The sequence below is a fragment of the Austrofundulus limnaeus genome, unplaced genomic scaffold (assembly GCF_001266775.1).
Source record: "Austrofundulus limnaeus strain Quisiro unplaced genomic scaffold, Austrofundulus_limnaeus-1.0 Scaffold784, whole genome shotgun sequence".
Classification (NCBI taxonomy): domain Eukaryota; kingdom Metazoa; phylum Chordata; class Actinopteri; order Cyprinodontiformes; family Rivulidae; genus Austrofundulus; species Austrofundulus limnaeus.
In genome coordinates this window covers 31,197-48,019 of record NW_013953186.1, presented here as the reverse complement: position 1 = coordinate 48,019, position 16,823 = coordinate 31,197, and the positions used below count along the sequence as shown (strand labels likewise).

The following is a 16,823-nucleotide window of genomic DNA, read 5'->3' as shown; positions in this document are numbered from 1 at the left end:
ATATACACACACATATATGCACACATACCAGAGTTTTAGATTTATTTAACAGTGTTATATAATTAAGTCATCATCTAAGTAAGCATCTAATAAGTCTGTTGTGCCAACATTATCCTAATCTATTTTTTTGGCTGCTGTAGCTGCATTAAAAATTCTGGGGAAAATTTAAATGTAAGGCACTCCTGTTTTAGTTCAAAGTGTAGTTGGCTCTTTTACTTCACCACTGCTGCAGAAGTGTCAGAAGCCATAGCAATTGAGCATTCATAAAGTTTTATTGCTTAATGCATCCAATATTAGGGCTCAACGCTTACAATTAAATTTCCCTTTCTCGTTTATTTTTTATTGTTTTACACAATAGCTAACTTTCAAACAATCTGCCTCTGATTGAGATTTAACAACCATGCGGCTTGTATTACTGAAGGGACACTGATGAGTTTTCTCCAAAATGTCAATCTTTGTATGAAGTCCAACAATTTTTTGCTCCAATTTGGATCAAAATAATGCTAACAATATATTCTGACTAATCAGATAACCTTGAAATGGTATCCTAGCTACTTTTATATTGACAATAAAGTTTTACGATTGTGAGATTGTCTAACAACAAAACTTTTGAGAAGCCGCAGTAGTTTTAACATTTACTGAATACCTGCTTTCTTACTCGAACATATTTTATAAATGTATTACTTTATGTATTGTGCTATGTTTAGGGTTGCTAGCTTAGTAGTAAGTCATAGCAACTCTTAAGCCACAGTTATACTGGTGGTTGACTAAGGGCTCAAGTAAATTCTAACATTAAGCAAGCAGAATTGCATGAGTTGCAAGTCGTGGATCAGCACCTTCAAATATGAGTCCATGGTCCTCAGTCAGAAAAGAGCGAGAATAATAGACAGATCGGTACAGCTTCCGCAGTTTTGCAGACTCTGTACCGGTCTGTTGTAGTGAAGAGGGAGCTGAGCTGTAAGGCAAAGCTCTCTGTTTCCCGATCAGTTTATATCCCTAACCTCACCTTTGGCCACAAACTTTGGGTAGTGACTGGAAGAAGGAGATCACGGATACAAGCGGTCAAAATGAGTTTTCTCTGCAGGGTAGCTGGACTCTCCCTTAGAGATAGGGTGAGAAGTTCAGTTATTCAGGAGAGACTCTGAGTAGAGCTGCTGCTCCTCCACATCGAGAGGAGCCAGTTGAGGTGATTTGGGCAACTAGTAGGAATGCCTCCTGGACGCCTCCCTAGGGAGGTGCTTCAGGCATGTCCAACAGGGAGGAGACCCAGAGGAAGACCCAGGACACACTGGGGAGACTATGTCTCTCGGCTGGCCTGGGAACGCCTTGGCGTCCTCCCAGAAGAGCTGGACCAGATAGCTGGGGAAAGAGAGGTCTGGGCTTCCCTGCTCAAGCTGCTGCAGCCGCTACCAGACTTGGGATAAAGCGGAAGATAATGGATGGATGGACAGACGGACAGATGGATGGACAGATGGATAAATGAGTTGCATTTATAACTGTACCTCTGACATGCAACATTTACTGCAGGCATAAAAATAGCTAAAGTAGCAAGATTGGCACAAGAAGAGGAGTCATAAACAGGAAGTACAGCACAAAAAATAACTATAGTCTAATTGTATGCAAGGATTTTTAGAAGTTTATGTAATATTCACAAAAGTTTATTGAAATATTGATATATTTTCTTTTTGGCAGTATTTATCTGGCATTCTTTTACTTGACACCACATTACATGCATATGCACTACACTATAACAAAACTGTCACAGAATTTTGTGTGTCATTTGTTTCAGTGCTCAAACACAACCTTTGTCAAAGTTAACTAAATAGAGCAGTCATTTCATTCAGTGAACCTATTCTGAATGCTCCCAATCAGGAGCTTGTTAAAATGTCCAGTGATTTTCTCTTCTTTTTGGTGGGGGTGGGGTGGGGTGGGGGGGCTGTCAGAGCATGTTATGCCCTCTGCACTGTTTGCTATGTCAGTGCATCTAAAGCTTATTTTTTATTACTCATGCATACCAAAGAATATTGTGTAAATTATGAATACAAAACAATCGCTATTTAGTTCCATAAAGTTTTAGATAATGAGATGTTTTGAATCTCATTCATTACGATTTCATCTGATTGTTTAAAAGGGCACTTTGCATCAAATATTACAATGGAACTGAAGCTAAATGAAAGACAAAAAAATTCTGTGAAAATAATTGTTTCATCCACTGATTCAGTGTACCAAAGAAAGACAACAACAAGCAGACATGATGTAGCAGTAACATTTGTGGATAATAAGTAAGGTAGATATGGATAAACATTGTCCAGGTAGCCCAACAACTGGCACAGACCAGAGATTCACTTTATTTCTGTCTCTCACTCATCATGCATTTATGAGGTTACTCCAAGTTGGCATTATCATTTGAAATCACAATCTTTTATTCCAAGGCTATGCAACAATACCACAAAAAATTAGAAGTATATAAATGGGTTATATAAATATGGTTCTAACAGCTGCATAACTGTTTGCGATACAAGTCAAAGAACTATTGATGACACATCACAGTGTGGCACAGGGACTACAATATACCAGATTCAAGAGATGAATAATTTTATAGGTAAAAAAATCTTTTCTCTGGCCTTGTCTAAAAAAGTATGATTTTTTTAGACAAGACAAAGTTGAATTCTACCATCAAAAACATCTCTTTCAAGTCATGTGGAGAAAACCAGATCCTGACCTGTAATGCAGCCTAATAAATTTACCCAGATTTAACTCTATATTCCTACCTCTAACTTCTATTACACTCCTCACATCTACATTAAATCATGCTGTTGTACACACACTAATCTGAGGGCAGCGACAGCAGTATAARGCTTCCTTCTTGAACTTGTAAAAAGTCCTTCCTGAGGTAGGCGCTGTAGCAGCCATGGTTTGTCCAGCTGCTGTTCTAACAGTCAGAACCCCATCTGCTAAATTGTTGTTTGATATACTGTGTGTAATGTGCATGTACACTGTCTACTTCATCACTACCACCATCATGCACCAATCAATTAGGTGCATTTGTCTTTTGGGTAGGAAAGAATGCATAGAATGTAAGAACACAGTAACATAAAAACAGCAGGGGAAAACAATTAAAAGCTCTTATGAAATGCTAAAAGGATAAACAGAAGTAAAACAAAAATTTTATGAGAGGGATATGAAAACATGGAGGATGGAGCCAGTTCTTTACTCCATGCATCTACTGGCCCTGAGAGGCTTATTTGTTAGCCTGTTACCCAGCAAACAAGCTGTGACTTTTATTCTGCCTTGGCTGTCAAAGGGACACAGTGAATGCTGCAGCAGCGACACACGTGTGGTTTATGCCCTCAAGGCTGCATCAAAAAGACGTTCAAGAAAGGCCACCAAGCCAAATGATCAAATTGTGTTATTTATGGGGCCGAAGTAAAAAAAATAAAAATAAAATAAAGGTCCACTGTTTGTGTGTGAGTGAGACAGAGAGAGACAGAGAGACAGAAAGCAAGAGAGAGAGAGACAGAGAGAGAGAGAGAGAGAGAGAGAGAGAGAGAGAGAGAGAGAGAGAGAGAGAGAGAGAAGTTTGTAAGATGTTGACAGTAGTAAGGCAAAGTGTGATGGATTAAAGCACAACCATGTGTGTGCATGTGTGTGTTTGTGAATGTTGTGTATGTTTGCCATAGTTTTCCTATAAGACACCTGGCAGCTTATCAGTCTGTGTTTGTCTGCATCGATTTGTTCCTTCTGTCTTTAACTCCCAGAATGGTTCATACCTCAGTTGGACCAAGGGAAAGCCTGTGGCATTCTGAAGAAATGTCACCGCTGTCAGCAGTGAAACAGATACGTACCTCCAACTGAAACGAGACTCCTTCAATGACAAAGTGCATAAAAAAAATGCATGAATAAATCATAATCAAATAAAAATCACTGCCAAAATAGACAATCAGTACAAATCGACTCATGCTAAAAAATGTTAGTCATTAAGGTGTTTTCCATGAGGTAAGCAGTATTACACATAATTCTCTCCTTCCCTCTAAAATGTTGCAGAAGAGTTTCTTCCTGTTTAAGTAATTTCACAATGTCCAACTGCAACACCAAAAAACAAAGGGCTGTCAGCTGTTAGGCATCAAAAATATATTAAAAATGATTTGTTTCAATGTTTATTTGCCACTGTCATGAGAATTTAAAGAAACCACCAGCTGCTTCAGTATAAACCTGATATGCCAGCACAGCTGTGACATGAGATTATCACAGTAGGACGTCTTTCAAAATGAAATATGGTGAAAACTATTATTATGCTTAAACTAATGCCTAATAATAATAAACACATGACTGAAGTGTGAAATATACCAGTAACAATTTTCTTATTTTTTTCCGAACACTACACGATAAAGACAAAATACTGTAGTAACTCTGCAGTAACGACTTTTTTGAGCTCTATATCATGTTATAATGTTATTCCCACATCAAAAACATACCCAAGGGAGTTGTTTTGACTCATTCATGCATGTTTGAAAAATCCTTGAAACTTCTGTGGTAGCCATTCAGAGCTGCCTAAATGTTTGCTGGTACAAAGCACCACCTAGTTGTACAAAGCTCCTCCATGAAGCTCAATCCTCAGTCAAGCCCTCGCCCCACAGAGAACCCCTCATCCCGAAGAGTTGTTGTGAAGATGTGCTGAATTGGGAGTGTCCGAAACAGTAGGAAGTTTGTAAAGAGACTGAGGACAATTTCAAGGCGTTTAGACAGGCTATGATGGAAAGTCAAATTTATTTTTGATATACATGTGCCTTTTCAGAATAACTGAAGGTAACATAGTTACTTAATTGTAGATATCAGTTAACTCAGAAAGTGTTAAAATAACACTTGGGAAGTTGAAATCAACTCTGAAAAGTTTAACACTGAAAGTTTAACACTCCAGTTTTTGCTGTGTATTGATTGACAAGTAAAATATCTAATTCATTAAAACAGGATTATTCTTCCAAAGAAAGTGGAAGGAACATTTATATAAAACTTAAACCTGTGAATTACATTTTATTGAATAATAATAATTAGTACATTTAACTATCTAAAAATACAAGTTCCAAATTTGCTAAACATTTTAGTTTTTATTTATTTCAATGAAAAGGGTACCAACTACACCAAATACAATACAAAAAAGAAAGTAGCACATTTTGTTTCACTCTTTTTTCCTGTTACTGTACCTTCATTTTAATAAAAACTGACATAGCTTGAAACAATAACAATTATTAGACAGCATAATGAAAAACTGTCCATTTCTAGTTGATTAAAATTTGATGACAAAAATGAAGCCATGCAGAGGTAATACAATTAAACTGGTGCTGGACAACTAACTTTCTAGGTATTGGGGTAAATCTCTAGCTAACATCATGGTCCTGTTGCTCTGCTATAGAAAAGGAACCAGCAGAATGTGAAACTAGCATTTCAACACACACCAAAAACCCACAAAAGGTGATCTATTGTAGTGTTGAGAGATGGTACAAATACAAACCTTCAAAATATCATAAAATTCTCAACATTATTATGTCAGCTGATTGCACAAATAAAAAAAAATAACTTGTTACTGCAGTACAATTTCACAAATTTGTGGCATTATTAGTATCTGAAACAGACTAAGAACATTGAAAGATTTTCTTTAAGAGCATCCGTCAAGGACAAGTTCACTCAGTTTTAGGTTATAGCTGACTTGTACCTTTGTCACAATACATTTTTTTAAAGATTGTATGTTGATTCAAATAGACACACTCTAACACACCCTAAAAAAGAAAAAAAATCAGTTGATATATAGTATTGTGCGTAAATACACAGCTAATTTTACTTTTGTTTTATTTATTTACCGTTATTTTACCAGGCAAGTCCCATTGAGATTGCAGATCTCTTTTTCAAGGGAGGCCTGGGCCTGAAGCCAACCTATTGTACATGTTTTGGGGGGTGGGGAAACCGGAGTACCCAGAGAAAACCCACACAAGCATGAGGAGAACATGCAAACTCCACACAGAAAGACCCCAGGTCCGAACCGGGGATCGAACCCAGGACCTGGGGCATCGGTGCTAACCACTGAGCCGTCGTGCCGCCTAATCTCACACAAGCAAGAGCAATACCAGTATTAAACTGTCCCTGACAGCCTGATGCTAGTTTTGATATACACACCCACACAACATACACACACAAAAAGATAAAATATACAATCCAGGCCAAGAACAAAGTGTTGAGCTCCGCAGAATAAATCCGTCTCTAAGCCAAAAATGCTGGCCTACTCTACATTGTGTGTGTTCCCACACCAATCCATCAAAATGGCTCATTCACAAACATGGCAAAATACACAAACATGGAACGGAGCAATGCTATTCCCAGAAGAAATAATCTTCTAAAACCATTACAGGGAACAACGTAGGTGCAGTAGCTATAGGGAAGATTATGTCCAAACCCTCTCACACACACACAAACACAATTTCCTTCCTATTTTGCTCATAACACATCCTTTATGCTGAACATGTGTCTGCATAAATAGAAACTGCCCCCAGAAATACAGTAATAAGCTTAGAAAAGCTCATTCCTCAGACTGGAGCGAAGAGTGAGTGAAGAGATGTGAACACAATGTGTATCAGTAGCATTAACTGAAATGCACATTAAAACCATACATATGGTTTTATGTCTGGATCCTATTTGTTAAATATAAATAAATAAATAGTTTGTTGTATTTGCAGACAGTGCATTACATATGAAGATAATTCTGAAGAAAAAAGACAAAGCTGGTTAACAGTAATTGTAAACTCACTTGAGTTCATATATTTGGAAGTGAAGGAAATTGTGTGACTGATGAACTGAATTTTAGATACATACAGATTGTATATCTTATACTTTATGATCAGTTTTAGTCATTTACTTTAACAGTTAAGATAATCAATAAGTCTTTATTCAGTTTTTGTGATGTTTCTATAATTCACTTCCTTGTGTATGACAGCATATCCAGGGTGGGGCTAGGCTCGCTAAGCTTTGCTGGAAGTGGGGCCATTTTTGTCTACACAGACAGGGGACCACAGCTGTGTGACAACCTTTATATGTGTGCAAATAAAGGTTCAAGTTTAAGCACTAGATTGGTTTCCTGTGCCTGATCAATAAACACGTTCTCATTGACGCGACAATATTTCTCAGAAAAAAAAAAAGACAAACAACATTTGTTTGACAAGTTAATCTTAGATCTCATTAACTAGTGTAACGCGCCCCTTGTGTTTTGTGTTTTCTTAATTTTTTAAACACAACTATGTAGCAGAAAAACAATTCCTGGCATGTACTTACCAGTTATCAATTGTAAGATAACAACTTTTGAGACAAATTATAAGGTGAACAAAAGACACAATACTTGCTTTGTTGCTGTATAATGATCCAATCAATCAGACACGAGATTTGTCATTTTACTGTTTGTCAAAAGATCCTGGTCGAAGGCATAAAAACACTGCAGCTGAAAGACTGCAGCCCAACTAATTACTCCAAAATGAGTCAATATTTAATGCCAGGTAAATGTAAGTCCTAACATATATTATATTGCTGCATCTATGTGAGTATTTTCCTGAGAGTATTTTATGAGGAAGTTAACAGCTTTAGGTTAACTGCACTGTGATACAGTAGTAGGGGTAATGTTTGAAAATAGCACAAGATGATATTATCCATGTAAGTATACTTAGCCTTTTTTTCTCCTGTATTATTCGTAGTAATTTAAGAGTGTGTGAACCATGAAGTTTTAGGGTGTGTGGAGCTGATGTGGTATGATCTATATTAATGTAAGAAGTTCAGCAACTTCTCAGTTTTACAGCCATTAGCAACTTTCTGCTTAGCAACAAAAACTAATATGAGTCCTCACCCACAAACAGGATTTTGGCATCACAGCAACGCCTGGCATCAGTGACTGGTCCTTTGCAGTAATCTGATTTAATTGTATTATTGTTTGTTTGCTTGCTTTTTCTTTTTGTGGGAGTATAATGTAACACACAGATCCTCTATTTTTCAAGGTAGAGTTTAATTTACGTGAAATATTTTATATTGTAGTACTGTTCCTTTCCTTGCTGAATGTTCATTTCAGCCATTTGTGATGGTAAAATTTCTCCAACACATTTCTAAATGTAAACTTAACCCGTATATAAACACTCGTTGTTGGCCATCCTCGTTAGGTGGCAAATCTTTTCTCTCCTCCACCACCATCACGTTATTAGTCACACAATCAACAAGCCACTTCAACACAGAGGTACTTTAATTGGATGCTGCACAGAGCATTACCATGGCTGTTGCCTAGCAATGAATCCTTACGCTGGTTTTGCTGACTTTATGCATGCCTTCCACTACAATATGGATCTATAATTACTTGATATTTCTATTGTTTTCTTCTGACAAGTTTTTAAAGCTTAATGAATTCTTGCATTAGTCCTTTATCTGAATGGTTATGTGATGTGATCCATGGGATAACCAGAACCTTGTACCATCAAAAAGTAAATAATTCCAGTACAAACCATTCTAACTATAATCATTTGACTTTAATAATGCATTTTTAGGGCTTCTGAAGCCCATATCTGCAGTACCGCAAAACAGGTTTTGTGACGAACTAAAAAAAATGACTGCAGAATCTTTTAATGATGTGTTTTCTTTTGTTACCATCATAAATCACGTCAGCCTACTTGTACTGTACTATTTTTGTTGACTTTGAGCTTGAGAAATAAATTTTTAATGACAGGCTTTGCTCTTTTGCACCAATATCCCGGTCGATTTTTAAACATCACTTTACATTTGTGAGCATTATCCTAGTTTCCTTGTCTCATCTTTAACAATGTCGCTGTTCAAAAAACATATACACGCAATAAGACAATAAGCTGAAAGGAACAATATCATAATACCCTAATTATAATGTATTAATCAAAATGTCCCAATATGTAAGAACCGAGGTAAAATGAATGGAAAATAAAAACGCATGAGCAAAAATTGGGTGCAAACTTATGGTTGTTAGAGATACTGTTTGGAGGAGAATGATACTACAGAAAGATTACAAGCCATATGCGATATGTCACTGTCGCCGCCAGGTTGCTTGGCTGGAGAGTCCAATAAGCAGGGTAAATGAGGCCTTGACATCAGCCAGGAAACAATTCCAGTTTTTTCCCCACCTCTCCTCGCTGGTAGTGCTGATATAGTGGGGTCAGCCAATACACTATCATGAAACCATTTACAGCAATGACACTGACTAGACTCAGATTGGAGTCATGACACTGCAGTGAAACAGCCCTCAGCGTTCTTGAACTGCAGTAACCAAAAACCTCATCGAAGCACTTTGCTTTTAGGTCAGATGAGGGACCCAAACCCTTAACACTCAAAAAACTGCACAAAATGATACAAGATAAGACATATGCCACACATAAACATGAACACAATTTAATAGCATTGCTACTGCAAACATTTTTTCCCACCATACATTTTACCACCTGTGTGCCATTTTCTCTGGCGACAGACTACATATCAGCACATTGAGTTATTTCAACTTATCTGGATATCCACAATCTAGGCTTGCCAGTCTCCAGAGAGCAAAATAAATTTACTTGAATTTTATCTTACAGAAACTTTATGACCTACATATTTCTTTTAATATCTAAGTCTTTTATATACTTTTTTCTCCTACTTTTTCTTTTGTCAAACATTCTTTAATGTAATTGTTTTTTTTTACTTGTTTAAAACTTTATCCTACATACAGCTGCAATGTGCATCTTTATGCAGGTTAAGAGAAATGTGTTCATTTATTCAACATAGATGAGTCATTTTTGGATGTCTACAGTGTGGTTCTTCTACCAAATGTGAACCTAACCAGACTAAATAGCCAGAGGCTGAATGACAAAAGGTACAGAAAAGATATAATCTTTAAGAAAGCATTGTTGGTGCTTTAGGTCACTAGTTTAAGAGTGCCAAAACACTGTGCAATATACCTACTTCCTTATTAGTTTTGTTTCCTATTATGCCATAAAAAAAGCCTATTGTCAGGCAGAGTTAGAATTAAGAGACTTGTATTAAATTTGCCAATTTTCGATTATTTTTAAAGATGTTTCATATATGAATAAAAATAAACTCTATACAACTGATTATCTTTAGGATTCAGCACAATTTAAGATGACTGCTATAGCAAAACGGTCTGAACAAACACAAAAATTACTTTACTTCAGACAGAATTTCAAATATTGAGCTATCTTGTGTGGCATTCTCAAGATGAACTCAGAGGACCAGCACATCTCACAAAATCTCACAATAATTCATGAGATCACACATAATGTCATTTACAAAGTTTGATTAAAAAGGCTACAACTATAACCTTCAAAAGATGCTAAGCTTTAATTTGTTCAATTAATCAAGTCTTATTTTAAGTTATTTAACATGGATGTGTGCTTGATAGCATTTGTGTGCTGTCCTCTAAACTCTGCAGAGGTCCCTATACCTGTAGTCTGTGCAGTGCCTGTATATATACAGTGCAGGAAATGAAGGAGACTAAGGCTGTTCTGCAAACAAGCTCCTAAGCAAATCAGTTTCAACATCTTACCAAGCCTTGTGCAAAGTTGTATTGTGTGCAATTAATAGTCAGAAAAAAACTGTCAGTTAATTGTTTCCACTTTGCAATTACTGCAATTAGTTCTGTGTGATGGTAACACACTTTTGTGTGCAATGCACTCTTACTATCAACCCGCATGTGAGCTAGAGTTAGGCAATATTGATATAAAAATTTATCACGATTAATTGTGGCTTTAAGTCAATAACAATAGATGACAACAGCACTTGTATGTGGTCAACATAGCCTTGGTCTGCATATTCTGGCTTTCCTTACTCCAGTTTATGCCAGTATTTCAGGTGATTAAGTGAGTAGTTAGCTGCTCCTAACCACCTTCCACCATTAGACTCACATGTGTGCTAGTGTGTCATACACAAACATATGTCATTACATGGTACTAACTGCAAAATGGCAAATTATTATTTGTTGACAGTTTTACAGATGATTAATTGCACATGATATGATTTTGCCCAGCCCTAATGTGAGCCCAATAGTGAAAGGCAGTGCCGAATAGCAAACATTAACCCTAACTCTATCACAGCAAACTTCTTGGGTGAATAGTAGAAACAAATCTCTCAGTCAATCTATCCCTTATGAGCTGCACTGGAATGAAATAAGATTGGGCGGGCCACAGCAGTTCAAAGAAGATGTTACTGTAGTTTGAATGATGGTTTGAAAGTATCATTTTAGAACATGGTAACTGATTTAGTGGCAAAAACATGCAAGTGCAGCTGTCATCTATTAATAGTCATATTAATCATTATTGGCTAAATGTCCCAATTACTTGCTAATATCGCCCAACCCTAATCTTACCTGGATTTAATTTTTTAATGATTTAACAGAACATTTCCATCAATATATTTATTTTAAATAACAAAGTTCTTATGGGAAAATATTCTCCAAAAACATAGGCAATTATGAATCTTTAAATCATAAACGACAATTTATAACATTCATGAATAAAGTGAGGAACAAGCAGGAACCAGATTGTCGTCAAACGTAGAGTCTCCTTGCTTAAGCCTCACGCTGATGCTCCAGCCGGTACCGCTTAGAAGAGCAGGTGGCCTTAACAGACAGTGAYCTGAGCCTTTCTCGAGACATACCCGCCTTGCTCATCCCCCTCCCACTCTTCCTCAACCCTTTATCCTACCAGCCATCTTTTTCTTTCAACTCCGTCTATCCTTTCCGGCTCAGCCTTATCGCTCCATCGCTCCCTGCCAACTTTTTTTTTCTTCCCTCAATCTGCAAGCCCCCCACAAACAGCAGCAGGCAAMACTAAAATCTATTAGATGTACAGATTGGATTTTTTCCACATTTCCTACATACATTGTTCTTCTTGCAGCACAAACATCTAGAAGAGCAGCTGAATGCACCTAACAAGTCACAGATTTAAAGTCTGTCACTGTATATCTATGCAATAAGATGCAAGTTCTTTAAGCACAGAATCTTTTAAAACAAGCTGACATGGAAATATTAGCAGATTCGCAGACAATAGCTACTATTTTTAAAAATCTAGCAGAAATTGACATCCTGGTTGTAATGAATCAACAGCTCATGGAAAATGAGTGTAGAAATAAGGTCTGAACACACAACAATGTTTATTTTCTTTGTCTCACTGAACAATTTACCAATTCTCCATCCATTCATTCACTGTACCTATTGTTCCAGTTCAGGGTCATGAGGGGCTGGTTCCTATTTCTAGCAGTCATTAGGCAAAAGGCAGAAAAAGGTTTATTTACACTGTTAGCAAATTTCAATGCTCACAACATGCAAACACGCAGAGATTATGTTCACAAAGCACAGATCGTTCTATAGTTGTACCAGAACTACAGAAAGATCTCTGATGTTTACACAGGTAATCAAACTAAACAAACAACTGATAACTCTCAAAATATTTCAGCCAAACAAGGAAAATCCCTGCACATCTACAAAACAGAGTTCTTCAGGCATTTACAATTTTAGACGTTTGTTTAGACAACAAAACACTTTTAGGCACTTTAAGTGAATATTATCCTCCAAACAACTAAACTTAAGTAAGAATTTTTGAAATCTAATAAATGTTACAATAATCTGCCACATTCAATAGTAGAGTTTTGTCATTTTAGTTCAGCAGAGTAATATAATCTAAAATGGACTTGTTTCATAATAACATATTGATCCACCTCTGTCACATGCTCTGCAAACTGGATTTTTGTAGCTTATATTTTTATTTTTACACTTTTGTTCTGTCACAACATTGCGCCCTGTAAACTAATTCAATGTCAAACTAGAAGCAGGCACATCGGTAACAATTCATACAAGAAACATTTTCTCTAAAAGGAACAAGAGGTTTGATTTAATTTATTTTAAATTCAAAGGCGTGGCACCATTCCACCTTAATATTTTGACACACTGCACTAAGTTAGGTAGAAAGGAGGGTGTCTCGTGCTGTCTTGACAGTGTTGTGTGGAAAAGGTTACAAGGTACTCAATAAATCAAACCCTTACCAGCAGTAAAGTCCTTGTTGAGGTCAATGAATGCATTAGAATGAGGAGTGCGCATTTTGACAGATGCATTCAGTGCTTTCAGACACTCCGGGCTCCTAAAGAAGGGGATACAAAATAAAGCAGTAGCTAATTTTAGGATTCAATTTTTACACGAACTAAACAGAAGAAAACTTTACGTTTGAAAAGGATTATTTTACCTTTTCTTAAGATGGCAAATTTCAGTTGATGTGAGACTGACAGCACCAAAAACGTCTGGGATCATGTCTCCATCAAAACTGAAGAAGAGAAAAAAAATGTTGTATATTAGTTAAACTTAAAACATTCATGTATTTGTTTGGACTGGATTTGTATAAAAAACAATCAAATCACAAAACCCTAATTGGAAATATGTGAAGGTTGTCAAGTATTATTTTAATAGTGAATGGACTGAACTTATATACTGATTTATCAAGTCCCTACTAGCTATGAGTACCGAGTACCAGTATTTTTTCAGTACCTGTGCTACATAATTAATTCTGACCGACCCAACAAACTCCAGGCTTTACAGTATCATTAACGGTACCAGAATAGTGGCATGACAAGGGCGGACACATTGTTTAGGAAAAAAAAGCTCTCTCTTGTTCTCTCTCACAGTCTGCTTCTCCTGTTCTGTCAGACTCAGCACGGAACAGAGGGTCTGTTAATAACAGGATTCCAACGCTGATGCGACCCACATGCGCCAAATAAGTCGTGAAGTAATATTCAGCAGGGTGTTTACAGAAGTAACTAAATTTGGATGCTTCTTCGTAGCATGTCGATTGTGATGTTGTTGTGAAATCAGTCAAATAAAGGGGACATATCATGGAACATCCACTTATATAGCTGTTGAATACATTTTGTAGTGGACTTGGAGTCTCTAGGAGTGCAGACAAGTTGAATTTAGTCTCTCCTGGTGGTTTAAAGGTATCTTTATATTATGTTTGGGTCATAATTTTCAGCCCGTTCTGTTTTCTCTATTTTCTATTATATTTTCAAGTTATTACGTCAAATTATCTGTGACCAAACTGTGACCAAAAGACTGACAGAGGCAGAGCCCTCTGACCACTACAGCAGACAAAGCAGGTCAATTGCCTTGCCCACACAACAACTGAAGCAGATGAAACGTAGGATCGAAACGGCAACCCACTGGTTACAGAGCGACTCCCCTAACCACTCTGCTACACATTTGGTATGACCAGTTTTACAAGATAAATAACTAAATCTTACTTAATACAAAAACCATAGACTTACTCCATAACAAGAGGCTGATCTGTGAAGGTCTTATTCAGCTGGAGCCAAACACTCGTATCTGCACAGAAAGCATAAAGTAAGAAACCCACAAAGAACAATTATCTACAGAATCAAAGTGTGATGACTCCAAAACCTTTAAACTCTCCAGAAAGACATTTCAGGCAAAATTTGTATGTTTTCAGAACATGAAGGAAAACCTGATGATTTGCCGGTGTTTTAATTGAATTTTGTGGACTCATTTTTAAGTATCATAATAATTAAAGAACTTATAAAATGTTAAGATTGGACATCACTGAAAAATTACAAGAAAAAGTATAACTCAGTTAAGTGACAACACTAAAAAAAAACCTGCACATACATTTGTATAAATAACATTTTTGTACCAAAAAAGTAATCAACATTTTAATAGAGATATGTATTGTCAGTCTCTGTTTACACTTAATCGGACCTAATGTCTGGTTGTTCCCCCAAAAGATGAGCACTGTTGTTTGCTCATTGGCGTTGATGTTCGCTGTCAGGAGGACATCCATCTGAGAATCTCCATCATAATCTCCAGGAACTACACTGGTGATAACTGTGCCCCTATGATTACAAAGAAAAATAAAAAAATTGAAACAGATAGGTTTTATTTAATATGTATATGAAAGTCAATGACAAAACACCCTGTTTTACATCAAGATCTTATATTCATATAATTGCACACAGCAGATTAAACCTTGAAACATAACATTTACTCAAAGACCACAAATAAAGTGACCAAATATATATAAAAAAATGCTTTTAAGTACTTACTTTGGCAAATTGTCCTTTAAGATGTGAACTTTGGGCTTAAAGTAAGGAGAGGTGGAGTCAGCCAAGAAAATCACCAACTCAGACTCTGGGAGGGAAAAAAGGACAAGATGTGTGTATATATGTCATTCTATTGCATTTATTATCATTCACTAACCCTGTACAAAAGAACAGGGACACTAGAACACATCAGTAACAATCCAACATAAGTTGTCGACACCTTATCAATCTGAAGAAACATCACAGGTGACTTGTTCTGAATTAGGCTGCTGATCTAACATGGTTTCTTTTCAGTGGGAATGAACATGCTCCTTATAAAATTCACATATGTTTTCTGCATGTCAGCTGTCCGTATGCCTCACAGCTGTGTTTAAATCTACAAGTGACAAGATTATAAAAATAATCTTTACAGTTTTCATTGGAGTGTGATTGTTTCTGTCATTTTTAAATGTGTTCTATGTTTTCTTTGCTGAAGTTAAATGCTGTTCAGTACATTGTTGGGATTTAAATCATAAAAGCCCCAACTAAAAATAAAATAAAATAAAATAAAATAAAATAAAATTAAATTAAATTAAATTTAAAAACAGTAATAATAAGAACAAGGTGTTTCGATGAACCTTACATCCAGAAAACAGAATGTAGTCATATTTCTTCTGTGTATTTAGMTCAGATTCTACACTTTGTGTTTTAAAATTGGCAAATGACAGTTTGCGTGGCTGTCTGCACATTCGGACAGCAAGTAAAACGTGCACATATTTTACACACGCTTTCATGCAACTTCGTTTGGATACATCCCGACTTGTGCATGGAACTTTGTGCATGCAACTTTTCTGTGCATATGCACTGTTCATGAGGCCCCTGATCACATTTGTTCAAACAGTAGAACAGTTTAACTGCCTATAAGAAGCACATCACTGGCAATAGGATGGTGGACCTGAACAAACGACTCAGATTTCCAGAGAATGTCACAAAGACCCAACTCAGACTATGCACAGAAAGCAAGATCTGTCTGGCCCYGATATTGTATAGAATGGCAACCCTTTGGTTGTCCAGATGTGGTCCATGGATTGGTCAGCACCACATAGACCGAACCACAACAGGGTCAGTTGTGGAATGTCATCTAGTGCCATTAGTGCCAGACCTGGCCCACATCTGGTTGACAAACCACTTGCCAAGCCAGCAGTCAGCAAGCTTGACACCAGACCTGGCCCACACATGTCTGTTATGTGGGTATATTGTACTGTTTTCTGAAAAAAAAAAATCCATGCAAGAGAGTATACTAGAGATAACTGCTCTGGGAGAAGATAGAAGAGGCTAACAAAAATACACAGAGCTGGAGGGAGATTGCAGCAGGCAGGGGTGGCATACTTGATGTATGCCACAAAGTGGAAAGTAGGGCTTTAGTAATTATGATACGCAAGACCTACAGCCTCCTGGGCATTACACAATCACATAAAAGAAAAGTCATCAATAGATCCTCAGAGGTTGCAAAGAAGGCATGAAGATGGTTTTGGGTCATGAAAGACAGGCAGTGGGTTAATGTTACTTGAACACAGGCTGGGGATTGATCATTCCCAGTCAGGCTGCCTGGGAGCGGAGGTGTAATGATGACACCTCCTATTACACCAGGTACTATGATGATTCCAGGTGCATCAATAAATATATGCATCAATTATCCTTCGTAACAGACC

At 36.9% G+C, this 16,823-nt stretch overlaps 1 protein-coding gene across 1 annotated transcript in view; it reads right to left on the bottom strand.

The window, feature by feature from the left end:
- The window catches only part of itfg1 (integrin alpha FG-GAP repeat containing 1), a gene marked incomplete at its 3' end in the record, with an annotated part of 106,248 nt that overhangs the window by 88,407 nt on the left and 1,018 nt on the right, over positions 1–16,823 (bottom strand). The window contains 5 exon segments of the mRNA XM_014028579.1: positions 13,075–13,169; positions 13,272–13,349; positions 14,344–14,401; positions 14,792–14,925; positions 15,136–15,220. Of these exon segments, the coding sequence (XP_013884033.1) occupies positions 13,075–13,169; positions 13,272–13,349; positions 14,344–14,401; positions 14,792–14,925; positions 15,136–15,220 (450 nt within the window).